Genomic DNA, 13745 nt, shown 5'->3' with positions numbered 1-13745 from the left:
TATAGCTGAAATCAAAATATCTTTTTAGTCATAATATTATATAATAAGCATTTTTCTATGTTTCTACTTGGTCTTCATAAATATAACATCTAATGACTGTGTAATTTTTCTTTACTATTATTAAATTAAAATGAATTAACAGTTCCCCCATTGTTAAACACTTTTTTTTTTTCATGTTTTGATCTTTTAAAAGTCTTCATGCATCAGTAGAGGAAAGGGAGAGGCCAGGGGGAGGGAGGAGGGAAGAGAAAGGGGAGATGCTGGGGAGTGATATTGGCCTAATTATATTGTTATATTGTGTGCATGTACAAATATGTAACAACAAATCCCACCATTATGTACAACTATAATGCACCAATAAAAATGTGGAAAAAATAAAATATATCAAAAAAGTCTTTATGCAAATAATCATTTTCCTTTTAAAAAATTATTTTTTATAAAGTGAAATTACTCCATGAATAAGTATAAAAGACATAATCTATTCCCTAGCAGATTTTTAATACAAGAATTGTACTGGAAAATATTGTACATTCATTGAGAAAAGAAACTGATGCTGTGGTGGCTGCCAGGCCATCCCCTAAGTCAGAATAAGCTGAAAGGGGTTGTCTCCTTATTTTGCCCACCAAGCACTCATTGAAAGGAATAAAGGTGTCTTTGGCAGGAGTCATGAGAATCACTATCTTATATTCATGATACCCAAACAGATAGAAGCAGAGACATTCTGGGGAAAATTATTTGGCTTAACTGAACAGAGAGAACCTGCTGACATTATCCAACTAGCAATGCTTAGAGACCACACCTCTGTACTTGAGATCATGGGCCATGAGAGTAGCAGGGGACAGAGAGAATCAATGCTTTCATCCTTTCATTTTCCCCAGAGAGAAATGTGAATCCTAAAATACATCAGGGAGAATTGGTTTATCATCACTAAATACGAATTCATAGCATAACCAGCACTCAGTAACAGAACATTTGGATTAGAAAGTAGCCTTGTAGTGTGTATGTGTGTTGTTTTGTTTGTCTGTCGTTGAGTAGCAGAGAGTGTTGTAAGTATGATGCTGAAATCTAAAACTCAAACTAAATGACCTGAAGACATCCCCTTCTAAGGTTCTCACAGGTCAAAGCAAGAGATCCCTATTGGTTTGAAGCTTATGAGCCCCTGATATCCTATAGTGCTAAAGCAATCCTTGATTGGCACGAAGGTTGGGATTCATTGGAGTACAATGTATAAGACCTCTCTGTGAATCCAGCCATCCACAGTTAGAAAAGTAGCGGGTGTTTGCCATGGGCTCATGTCCCCAAATAAGTAAACTCCACCCTAGCGGGAAGGGATTATTTTTAAGAACAATTTTATTTAAAAATGCCATTTTCATGAGAGCAGGGAAAATATTAACAACTAATTAATGAAGAAAATTTGAGTAGCAGGAGAGAAGAAGGTTTTTAACATTGTTCTTGGGTTCTCTGCCATTTAATCCCAGAAGCCATTACAGAAGCATGGTTTAATCTATATGGGGAGATGAGCATGGAAAATAGCATTAATCCTGCCTTACTATAAAGAAAATTACTTGAGTGTATTTTGAATTCATTAACTATTCTAATTAACTGGTATTCTTTAAGTAGTTATTATTTGAGCCTATGTCATCTTTCTAAAAGTAATTGGCAGTGCTGTTAATACAAAAGAAACTGTTATTAACTTTTGGTACAAATTGATTTTGGTGATGAGTTTGGAAGCTGTTCTCTCATTGAGCTAATTCAGCTACTTAAACCTGTTATAAATATGTATTATAGGCCTGTCATTTTGCATCTTTCAGTGACCTTTTGTGTTTATAGTTGGGTAATGTAGGCAAACTATTATATGAATTTGTTTCATCTTTATTGTCATAAGTACCATTATTTTGAATATTAATAATCTTAGAATAAAATGAAGAATTTTTGAAAATAATTGTTTTGCCTGACACAAAAATCCACTCATGGACTTTAATGTAAAAGAATTCCATTGTTTGTCAATCTCTTATCATGTTCTCATTGCTATTTCTTGATTATTTTTTAGGTATTGGAAGAAATTTCATGTTACCCTGAGAATAATGATGCAAAAGAACTAAAGCGTATCTTAACACAACCTCATTTCATGGTAAGTAACAATTAAATTTCCGTAGAACTGAAAACCTCAATTTGTTTTAATAACCCTCAGAAAGTACCACCAGCTTCATCAAATGCATTTTTATCCATATACAGTCATATGTTGCTTAATGATAAATTCTGAGAAATGTGTCATTAGGCAATTTCACCATTGTGAGAACATCACAGAGTGCCCTTACACAAACCTGAGTGGTATAGACTACTACACACCTAGGCAATCTGATATGTATGCTGTAGTTCTTAGCTCCTAGGGCCGTGATGAAATAATAGTAGATTAAATCAAGCACAAGAGAAATGTATGCAATCAAGAGACACAGTTAACACCAGGCGTCTGAGGATGCTGCCAGCATAATATGGCATACAAGTTTTATAGGAAACCTTTCCCTTATAAATAGAAAGAATATATTCAAATAGTAGTAAAAGGTGTACTATAGTAAATACATGAACCAATAACATCACTGTTTATTATCATTATCAAGTATTATGTACTGTACATAATTGTACATGCTACACTTTTATCCAACTGATGCCAGAGTAGGTTTGTTTACAGAAGTCACTGGATCATAGGAAATTTCCAGATCAATTAAAATCTTATGGGATCACCAGCATATATGTGGTCCATTGGGGACCAAATGACTACAGTATCAGACTATTAAGATCATAAGACCAAGTAATACCAAATACTTTAAAATCCTTTTTGTTTACTTTGTATCACTATTACAAAGATATGGCTTGTGGAATGGCTCTTTAGGGGCTGTGTAGTCCTCAGACAAGGAATTTGTTTCCTTGCAGGAACATCTTTAAGTCACTGGAACTGTTTATTACCTAAACAGCAAAGAGCTAAAATTAGAGACAATTTTTGCTGATAAAGAATTCTCTGAACGTAGGTGATACATTGAAAGATTTACATCTCTTCTCTGACAGTGCAAAACTCTCGAACTTTCTTCGTTCACTTCTGTTGTATGGAAAATTCTGTTGTATAAGAACAGCACCTATATTTAGCCAATTATTATAAAGCTAAATGGTTAAACAAAACTTAAAATAGATATGCTTTTCTGTAGAAAGAGGTTCATAGTAATACATTTAACCGCAATTCAAAAACTCAATTACAGATGGAAATTCATGTTGAATCTAACATTTTAAAAATATTAGCCACATCTGTATATGTAGAATACATGCAAAAAGTTGAAAATCCAGCTGATTGACCTTTTAGAAGAAAATCTGACTTAAAAGCCATGTTATTATTACTACTATATCTGGTGTAATTTTTTAAATTTTATTTTATTGGCTCTTCTTAGTTACACATGACAGTAGAATCCATTTTGATAGTATTATATAAGCATAGGCTCTTTTTTATTCTAATTAGGATTCCATTCTTTTTTTTAGTTGTAGATGGACACAATACCTTTATTTTATTTATTTATTTTTATAAAAGAAAGGGGTGGGGAGAGAGAGAGAGAGAGAGAGAGAGAGAAAGGTTGGCAGAGGCCAGGCCAAGGAGAGCCTTATAGGCCATGGGAAAGAATCTGGTTTTTTCTCCCGATTGCAGTAAGAAGACAGTAGGTAACTGCAAACAGGAAAATAGTCAATATCTATGCTTTCATGATTCCAGGGGCTGAAGTGTAGAGAAGGGACGATGGGGTAATAAGAGATAAAGGTGGAGAAACAATTATAAGGCTGTTTTGAGAGGCAATAGAGGCCTGGAGAAAGATGAGGATGATAGAAAATGGGCAGATTAGGGCTCTGTATTGGAGATGGTTTGGCTACAACAGGACTGCTCATGACTGAGAAGGGAGGTAGTGTGATTAATCCCCCGCTGAGAAGAAACTGGCCTAATAAGGCTAAGAGACTTGTTTAAGGTCACCCACCAGTGAGTGGCTCACTAAAGTATAAGCTGATGCTTTTAAAAGTGGCTTGATCTGTTATACTGAAGAGTTCTCCTATAAGCTTAAGTTGAACGCATTGGTCTTTCCCAAAGCAACGTGTGGATAGTGTCCCATATGGGAAATATAATCCTGAGATTATATTTCCTCAGGATCACATACATACACACACACACACACACACACACACACACACACGTACTTTAAGTAAAATCTGAAATTCTGCATAGTTCTGTCTTGTAAACATTTTTTAATGATGATTTTTAAATCTTGGATTTTTAGAAAAGAAATATTAATAGCTAAAGGGGAATATTTTAATGCTTACAATATTTTTGCTCTTAGCATATTTATAATTTCACACTTACTTCCTCAAGTATCTGGATTTTTCTTTGCTTTCTGATCCCTGTTATATGAGGATTTAACATTGAATTAACTGACACTTTAAGTTCAGATATTTGTAAATATTTATAGTAACTTAAGGAGAGTAAACAAGGATAGATTCGAATGACTTTAAATCTGTACTGTATCTTTAGAGGTCGTAATAAAAAAGAATATTATCTCACTACTCCTTTTTCAGTGATTCCATCTAAAAGACTGATTTTTCAAAAATACGGTTCTTCTGTTCATTGCATTTGTTAAATACAAAGCATTAAAGACAAATTCCTTATACATTACCTGGATAGAAAGTTAATGCTTTAAATTTTTTCTTTAGAAAATAGGACATAGGGGCTGGGATTGTGGCTCAGCGGTAGAGCGCTTGCCTAGCATGGGCGGGACCTGGGTTCGATCCTCAGCACCACATAAAAATAAAAGGCATTGTGCTGTGTCCATCTACACCTAAAAAAATTTAAAAATTTAAAAAAATAGAACATACAGTAGTATGGAAGAATTTTTAAAAACAAAGCATATGGCTTTTTGCAAAGCTTTAGGTTGTCACAAAAGTTTCATTATAAAGTAGTAAGTTTTATGGTTTATAATTAAAACATCAGACGAACCACTTCTCAAACCAAAAAAATTACTGTTTTTCCTGTTCATTTTAAGGTAATCATTTTTTTTTGCCACTCTAGTCTTTTTAGTTATCTTGTACATGCCCTTACCACAGTACAAAGTGTTTCTTCCCTATTACATTACTCTTCTTATGTAATTAAAACTAACAGCTATTAGTAACAATTGTCAACTTTGTAACAATCGCTCAGTCATACCTCATAACACATTTGAAGGAAAACACTCAAACTTTATTTTGCATATTCTTTTTTAAAAATTTTTTAATCTGTAAGTGGGCCCCTTTTTTCTGTTTGCATATAAACTAGAACTTGAAGGTAAATTTTATTTTGTGGCAGTAATCTATTACAGTGACTAATTGTGGTCAGTATCAAGTTCCTTATTTGGTGACATCATTTAAGCATTTTTCTTTTAAAATTAATTTTTATGATTTTATTCAGTTTTATGAATTTAATGATTGTGATCTTATTCGTCCTTATAAATAATATATTAAATGCAAGCATTTGTTTATATAATTTTAAAGGGTAAATAGAAATCATTTGCAAAAAAAAAAAAGTAGTGTAAACATTTTCTTCAACACACACAACTTCAAAGACTGGCATTATCCTGATGTAAGCATGGCTGCCTGCTTATGCCTATGTTGACAAAGCATGTTTTTTAAAAATCACTAGTTAGGCCGGGCATGGTGGCACACACCTATAATCCCAGTTCTGGAGACTGAGGCTGAAGGATCACAAGCTCAAAGCCAGCCTCAGCAACTTAGAGAAGCCCTAAGCAACTTAGCAAGACCCTATTCCAAAATTTAAAAAAAAATAAATAAAGTTGGGAGGCAGAGGATATAACTCAGTGGTTAAAGTGCCCCTAGGTCCAATTCCCCAGTACCAAGAAAAAAGAAAAAAAAAATGAAAAAAATCACCAGTTATAAAAGACATATGTCTACATAATATGATGAACCTGATTGTTAGCAATTGAAGCTTTCCAGTTGGCCTATTACTGAGTTTTGCTTTCTGCCTTAAATCTTAGTTTCTTAAGTGGCCACAATTAAACCAGAAAGAGAAAAATTTGCTCACATGACATAACCTCCACATGGGCCCAGGCACTGATGAGGAAGCTATGGTCCCCTGGGTCGTTATGGAGCCCTACTTTGAAGCTATGCATTGCTTAGTACCCCTTAGCCACCCTCACCCAAACCCAAGTTGAGACTAGCCAGCTGAGATCTTGGAAATATCTGCTGTTTCCATTAGAAACCCCAATGCATACACTACTCAAAGCATATTCTCTACTGTGGAGAAATCAGCACCATCTCCTTTTTGATTTTACCAATTGTTGCCTTATTTTTGCCTCATATGCACACCTTTCAAATTAAAATAGCCAAGTCATGACTTTGATAAGCCTTTTAATTAAATAACTTAATTTCAGATGCCAAAGGTTATACTTGGAAAGCAATTTTAATTGCATTTAATTATCTGCAGATATTTCATTACCACACAGATTAAAAATTAAATTAGAACTAAGTTTATAATTAGCACACAAAGAAAATACAGTCTGTGTAAAGCTCCAAACAGACTGACACTCAGCTATAAATCCCCTTCGAAATAAAAATGTTAAAATACTCATGCTTATTAAAAAATGTTTTTTATGATGGCACATAAAGTGCAGTGACTAGGAGGATATCCTTTTTTATGGAAACAAGGGACATTTATCATCCAAGTTCACCAAGATGACATATATAAATCAGAACAAAGAAATAATTTTTTCTTTGTTAATGGGTTTTGCAAAAAGAACTCGATAACTTGCAGCTTATGTTTTTGTTTGGGCAAATGCTCCAAAAATTAGAAATGAACAGAAACATTAAATACATTTTGAGTTCCATAGCATATATGAAATTACATTTTTTTCAAATATTATACATTCTTTTTTATTTCTTTTGCCAAGTCATATAAATTATCTTCATCTTTTGTGTTATATAAAAGTCGTATTGTTAATACCATTGATGAAAGATAGTTGTTTAATGCACCAAATATTGCACTATTTATTTTTAAATTTGTTTTAATTTTAAGCCCTAACACAAATTTGCCAGCTCTTTTTATAGATGATTATTTTTGCTAAATTATTTGAAATTTCAGTATGTCAGCCTTTATTTGAACAAGTTAGTTGGTTACATTTTCATAACATCGGATAACACCTTTAACCCAGGTAATCAAATACATCTATTTATTGATTTGCTCTCTCACTGATTCACTCATTCTTTTTTTTATTTTTATTAGTTATACATGGATACAATATCTTTATTTTGTTTATTTATTTTTATGTGGTGCTGAGGATCAAACCCACTGCCTCACATGTGCAAGGCAAGTGCTCTACCACTGAACCACAACCCCAGCCCTCATTCATTCTTTCAAAAAGAAAAATCTATCGTTCAAGATTATTTGCCACAAAGAAATTAAAGTCTGGTTATATGTAGATGTAATCCACTTTGAGTTCCTTTTAGATGAGAGCCATCTTTGAGAGGTCAAGAATAATTTTATGTACATTCCTATAGCAGATTTCTGCAGGAATGATAATGTTATTAATATTTGTCTTCTTTCATAAAAATACTAGGCCTTACTTCAGACTCATGACGTAGTGGCTCATGAAGTTTACAGTGATGAAGCATTGAGGGTCACACCTCCTCCCACCTCTCCCTATTTAAACGGTGATTCTCCAGAAAGCGCTAACGGAGACATGGATATGGAGAATGTGACAAGAGTTCGGCTGGTACAGTTCCAGAAGAACACGGATGAACCAATGGTAAGTGGCAAAAGAAAGTTTCCTATACTCTCATAAATCCCAGCTTGAGTTAGATCTACTAACTTCAACCTAACTACTACAAGGAGGTAGGAGGGAGGAGAGAGGGAGGACATGGGTAGTTCTAAAGAAATCAGTTCTCACAGCTTCAGTTCCCCACCTTGTCCTTTCCTAGAATTGTTCTGTCTCACACCATGTATTAGACATGCTGGTCCTTCACATGTTTCCTTTCAAAATTGTGTTTCAACATTACACAACACACACACACACACACATACACACACACCGTAGCAAAACAAAACAAAAACATTATATTGGCCAATTACCCCAGAATGTAAAAATCTCTGGGATAGCAAAGAAAGGGACAGTTTGAAGTACTAGTATTGGTGTTAAGAAAGTGAATATCTAATGCATTGTAATAAAACATCCATTTACAAATCTGGTGCTACCAGACCTTTTGCCTTCAACAAAATTAAAGGGAAAGGGACTAATTCAGAAGGCATTCAAAGAATCAAACAACATTGCTAAAATCAGATTCCTTCCATTCACATCTGCTCACTTAATGTGAATTAATTTTCTCAGCGCTGAGGGATAGAGTTGGAATAGAATTGAGGCTGAACCTTACCTCATTCTCATAGAATTGAGAAGATCCTGGAAGGGCTTGTTGATGGTAACTGAGCAGAGAAAGGGTGAAGGGGGAGAAGGGGACACTGTTCAGGCAAACCAAATAGCACATGCAGGAACCTGGCAGTAAGAAAGATGTTTAGCATAGTTTCAAGATGGAAAGAAGGCTCCATAACTCCACTGCAGATAGCAAGGTGGTTGGCCACAACCGGACCATACAAGTATAAAAGGCCTGCTAAGAAGTCTGTTCTTTATCTTAACAACAGTGGGAAACTATTCAAAGGTTTGAAGCACAGAGATAAATTACATTTCATGTTAGAGATATCAGTCTGGAGAATATATTAAATGGGATAAGAGGAAGACTATAGCTAAGAGACTGTTACTGCAGTAGTACAGGGGAGAGATACTGGGACTCTGAACTAGAGAAGTGCATGTCAAGATGGAAAGAAGTGAACAAATTAAGGCCTGGGATATAGCTCAGTTGGTAGAGTTCTTGCCTTGCATACACAAGGCCCTGAGTTCGATCCCCAGCACCCCCCAAAAAAAGAAGTGAACAGATTTAAGAAATAATGAAAGGATAAAATCAGTAAGTCTTAATAATGAACTTACATTGGGAAGGATAGAGAAGCAAATATCAGGGATGAACCTTAAATTTTGGATATGGACAATGAAGGACATTGAGACAGGGAACATGGGACATGTTTGGAGGAAGGATCATGTCTTTAGGGGAAAAAAATTCAAACTTATGTATGCATAGAAAAGGGACATTGGAATATAGAAAAACAAATATGTACTTAAGAAAGTTGCCCAGGGCATGGGGTTGTAGCTCAGTAGCAGAGCACTTGCTTAGCATGTATGAGGCACTGGGTTTAATCCTCAGCACCACATAAAACATAAATAAATAAATAAAATACAGCTATTAAAAAAGAAAGTTGACCAATTGCCTTCCAGATTAAAGGAAGAGTTACAGAGCAGTGATTCTGTGACCACAATTTCCAGAAAAACTTCAACACTAGACATTTCTTATTATTATTCTTATTAGTTATTCTTTATTCATTGTATATTATTATCTTCCTTTTTTATACTGGGGATTGAACCAAGGGGCACTTAACCACTGAGCCATATCCACAATCCTTTTATTTTTTTTATTTTAAGAGAGGGACTAAGGTGCTTAGAGCCTTGCTAAATTGCTGAGGCTGGCCTCGAGCTTGTGATCCTCCTGTCTCAGCCTCCCAAGTCACTGGGTATATATTATTATCTTGCAGTGGGCAGGGAGCATGCAGATCATCTCACCCTTTCTGGTGTTCTCTAGGCAACTCTTTGACTTAAGAGCATGGGTGGCAGCAGCTCTTAGGCCTTAGGCCTCAGTTTGCTCATCTCTAAAAGCACTCATGACTACACGATCCCCAACATCCCTCCTAGCTCTGAAAGTTAAATATTCCCTTCAGTCATTTTATATATTCATTCACCCATTCAGCAAACATTTAAGCCGCCACCATGTACAAATCACTAGTATTTATTATAATGCCAGTGATGTTGTGGCAGATAAGACACAGCCCTGTCCTAGAGCTTGCTTTCCACAAGACCTGGCTACAATGAGCGAGTACATTTTCAGCTTAACAGATTAATAAGCCCAGTTATGACAGAGCTAGAGGGGAGAACGAACTGTGTTGGTGAGGCTGTAAGAAGATGTGATGTTCAGCCCAGCAAAGCAGACAAAAAGGTAGAAGGAACCTCGAGAAGGCCCCAAGGTATCACATGATCATTATCCTCTGAAGCAGCCCAATGAATTGCTTGGTCTTTTGTCTGAAGGCTGACTACACAGAAACACAGACTGAGTAACAGCATAAAACTATGTCCCCAAGTTACTTTTTTTTAATGTTCTTTTTTTTTTAGTTGTCGTTGAACCTTTATTTATTTTTATGTGGTGCTGAGAATCGAACCCAGTGCCTCACACATGCCAGGCAAATGCTCTACCACAGAGCTACAGTCCCAACCCCACCAAGATACTTTTTCAGAAAGCATAAAATGGTCTAAAAGTCTTGAAAAAGCCCTTCTCCCTTTTGTCTTCTGTGGTCACAGTGTCAGGTGTATATTTCTTCTTTTGACTGATTGCCATAAAAAGTCCTTTCATGTAAAATATATTCTCAATAATAGAATATAAATCTCTTATGCTTAATACAAATGTATTTGTTCACTTATTTTTCTTCTTCAAAGCCCTACATTTCTGTGCAGATTAAATCTCTATGACCTTTTTTGGCTTATGGACCCCCTGTAATGCATCCATTCTCAAAGGGCGATGCACTCCCATTACACCCTGTGCTTTCCAGGTTCATAACATCATACTTGTAATTATTTCTCTATTGACTGTTACTCCCATAGTGGCAAGTGACAAAGACCAAACTTGAACTATCTTACACATTAGGGGAAAGGCTTATGTAAACAATGAAAAGCCAGAAATGTACACCACCACCCCAACACCTCTGGAAGGTTCCAGAGTAGGCACCTAACTCAAGGTGGGCTAATTCCTTCCCCAGAATTTGTGAACTTGGGAACAGAGAGAACATGAGTCAGTTTCTCTCTACAGAGAAATGTTTGATGTAGATAGAATTTTTTTCATATTAACTACAATTGTTCTGAGGCAACTTTCCCCTAACCCTGGGAGACCCTATCTATCTCATTTACTACTTTGTCTAATAGAGTACCTGCCCTATAATAGGTTCATATTCATGGTTGTTAAATGAACACATAAATCTATTAGTTTTAAGGGTGGAACCTCCACTGTATTATCATATCCCTTATGAAATTAGAACTGACTTACACATTAATTCACAGCATTTTTCCAAGAATACTTCTCTTGGTAACCATACATGCTGCTGATTGAAAGTACAAATTGAAAATGAAACTTGAACATTACAATTGAATGTTGGGAACAACAACAATTTGATCAACTAATTTTCCACATCACTCACCTACCACTTCTGAGAACTGAAAAATAGGAACCATGCAAAGTTATATTTTGTGGAATTATATAAATTAAAATATAAATTCTCAAATATTTCCATGATGTTTTCTGACCAAGTGTAATTCTCCAATGAAGAGACAAGATTAGGTTCCTACTCTTAACTATCCCAAATTCAAAGCCACTTTTTAATCAAGGGACCTTGTTAAAAATACAGATTTATGGGCTCCATTCCAGGCCTCCTGAATCTAAATCTAAAGATGTGTATCAGCAGTAAACACCCCTGGGTTCAATTCCCAGTACCAAGAAAGAAAGAGAAAGAGAGAAGGAGGGAGGGAAGGAGGAAAGTATGTCTGTCTTTTAATAGTGAATAATGAGAAAACAAAAAATAGTCTACTCCATAGAATAGTGTTATGACATTAAATATGACTGTGAAACATCCACTTATGACCAAGATGGAATAAAAGGGACCAGGTTTACCCTCTAATCTGAAACAATCAAAAATATAAAATTATTTTTAAATATAAAACATTATATTCCATAAAAGAACAGTTTTCAAGGCATTGGACATCAAGTAACAAAGGACAATGATCTCTAAGAAACAGAAAGCTATCACTGAAATATCTATCAAAAATATTTAGCAGTTTAAACAAAAATAACCATGTGCTACACATAGGTAAAAGTAAAATGTAAGACAATAATAACACAAAGATCAGGAGGAAAGAAATTAAGTTTACTATTATATTATACCATATGCGATGTGGTATAGTATCACTTGAAGGCACACTGGTAAGTTAAATATGTATGCTGTAAAGTCTAACACAACCACTAAAATAACAAAATGTAGAGCTATAGCTAATAAGACAACACAGAAGAGAAAAAAGAATAAAAATAATCCAGACAGAAAAAGAGATAGAAGGGAACATAGATAGGTAGAACAAGTAGAACTCAAATAGTAGGAAGATACACTTATAACAAACTATATTAATAATCACATTAGTCTGACACAGTGGTGTATGTCTGTAATCCCAGAGGCATGAGAGGCTGAGGCAGGAGGATTATGAGTTCAAAGCCAGCCTCAGCAACTTAGCAAGGCCTAACCCTGTCTCTAAATAAAATATTTTAAAAGGTTGTGGATGTGGCTCAGTGGTTAAGCCACTCTTATACCAAAGCAAGCATCATTATCATCATTAGCATCATGTTAACATAAATATAGTCTAAATTCACCAGTTAAAAAGCAGAGGTTATCAGATTGCAGATGCTGCCTGCAAAAAAAAAAATAGGTTCAAAGTCAAAGAATAAGAAAATATATTCTATGATAATATTATTCCAAAAGAACCTGGAGTGACTTTGTTAATATGAAAGTATATTCTTGGATCACAATGAAATTAAGTTAGAAATTAATAACAAAAAGAAAAATCCCCAAGTCCTTGAAAACTAAATCACACAATTCTAAATAACCCATGGCTAAAAACAGAAATCAAAAGGGGACATTAAATAGTATTTTGAAGTGAATGAAAATAAGCCACAACATATCAGAATCTGTAGGATGCCATTACAAACAGTACTTGAGAGAAATATGTAGCACTATTTAAAAAAAGAAGAAATATCTCAAATCAGTGACCTCAGCTTCCACCTTTAAAACAACAGAATGAGAGAGAGGGAAAAAAAACAAACCTAAACTCAAAATGAGTACAAGGAAGTAAAAAGTAAGGATCAAATAAACATCAATGAAATAGAAAAGAGAAAAATAATAGAGTACAAATAACACAATTTTTTTTCTTTGAGAAGATCAGACTAATCAGGACAAATGACTGTACAATCAGGAAAAAGGAAAAAATACAAATTACCAAAACCAGTTGGGTGGGGTGGTACGCACTTGTAATCCCACTTACTCAGGAGGGCTGAGTTCAAGGCCAGCTTCAGAAACTTAGCGAGACCCTGTTTGAAAACAAAAAATAAAAAGGACTGGGGGTGTAGCTCAGTGATAGAGCACTTGCCTAACATATGCAAGGCTCTGGGTTCCATCCTCAGTACTGCAAAAAAAAAAAAAAAAAAAAAAAAAATATATATATATATATATATATATATATATATATATATATATATATTATTATATTTTCCATCCTCAGTACTGCAAATATATATAGATATAGATATATAGATATATAGATATATCTCCAATAACAAGCATGAGAGAAGGGTATCACTACAGTATTTAAAAAAGGAAAATAAGAAAATAGATTTATGACAACCGACCCCCCCAGCCTCTCCCTCGGCCAGAAGCCATTCAACAGGAAGCAGCCTCTACCTCCGAGTCACGTTTCTGCCTAAGATGGCTGCGCCAG

General features: G+C 34.9%; 1 protein-coding gene across 5 annotated transcripts in view; it reads left to right on the top strand.

The window, feature by feature from the left end:
• The window catches only part of Cask (calcium/calmodulin dependent serine protein kinase), a 348936-nt gene that overhangs the window by 283146 nt on the left and 52045 nt on the right, over positions 1-13745 (top strand). For all 5 annotated transcript variants that reach the window (XM_077106548.1, XM_077106546.1, XM_077106547.1 and 2 more), the window contains 2 exons: positions 2051-2131; positions 7626-7814. In XM_077106548.1, coding sequence (XP_076962663.1) covers positions 2051-2131; positions 7626-7814 — 270 coding nt within the window. The remainder of the gene's footprint in view (positions 1-2050; positions 2132-7625; positions 7815-13745) is intronic.

The sequence above is a fragment of the Callospermophilus lateralis genome, chromosome X, assembly GCF_048772815.1.
Source record: "Callospermophilus lateralis isolate mCalLat2 chromosome X, mCalLat2.hap1, whole genome shotgun sequence".
NCBI lineage: Eukaryota > Metazoa > Chordata > Mammalia > Rodentia > Sciuridae > Callospermophilus > Callospermophilus lateralis.
This window is presented reverse-complemented; position numbering and strand designations above follow the sequence as displayed.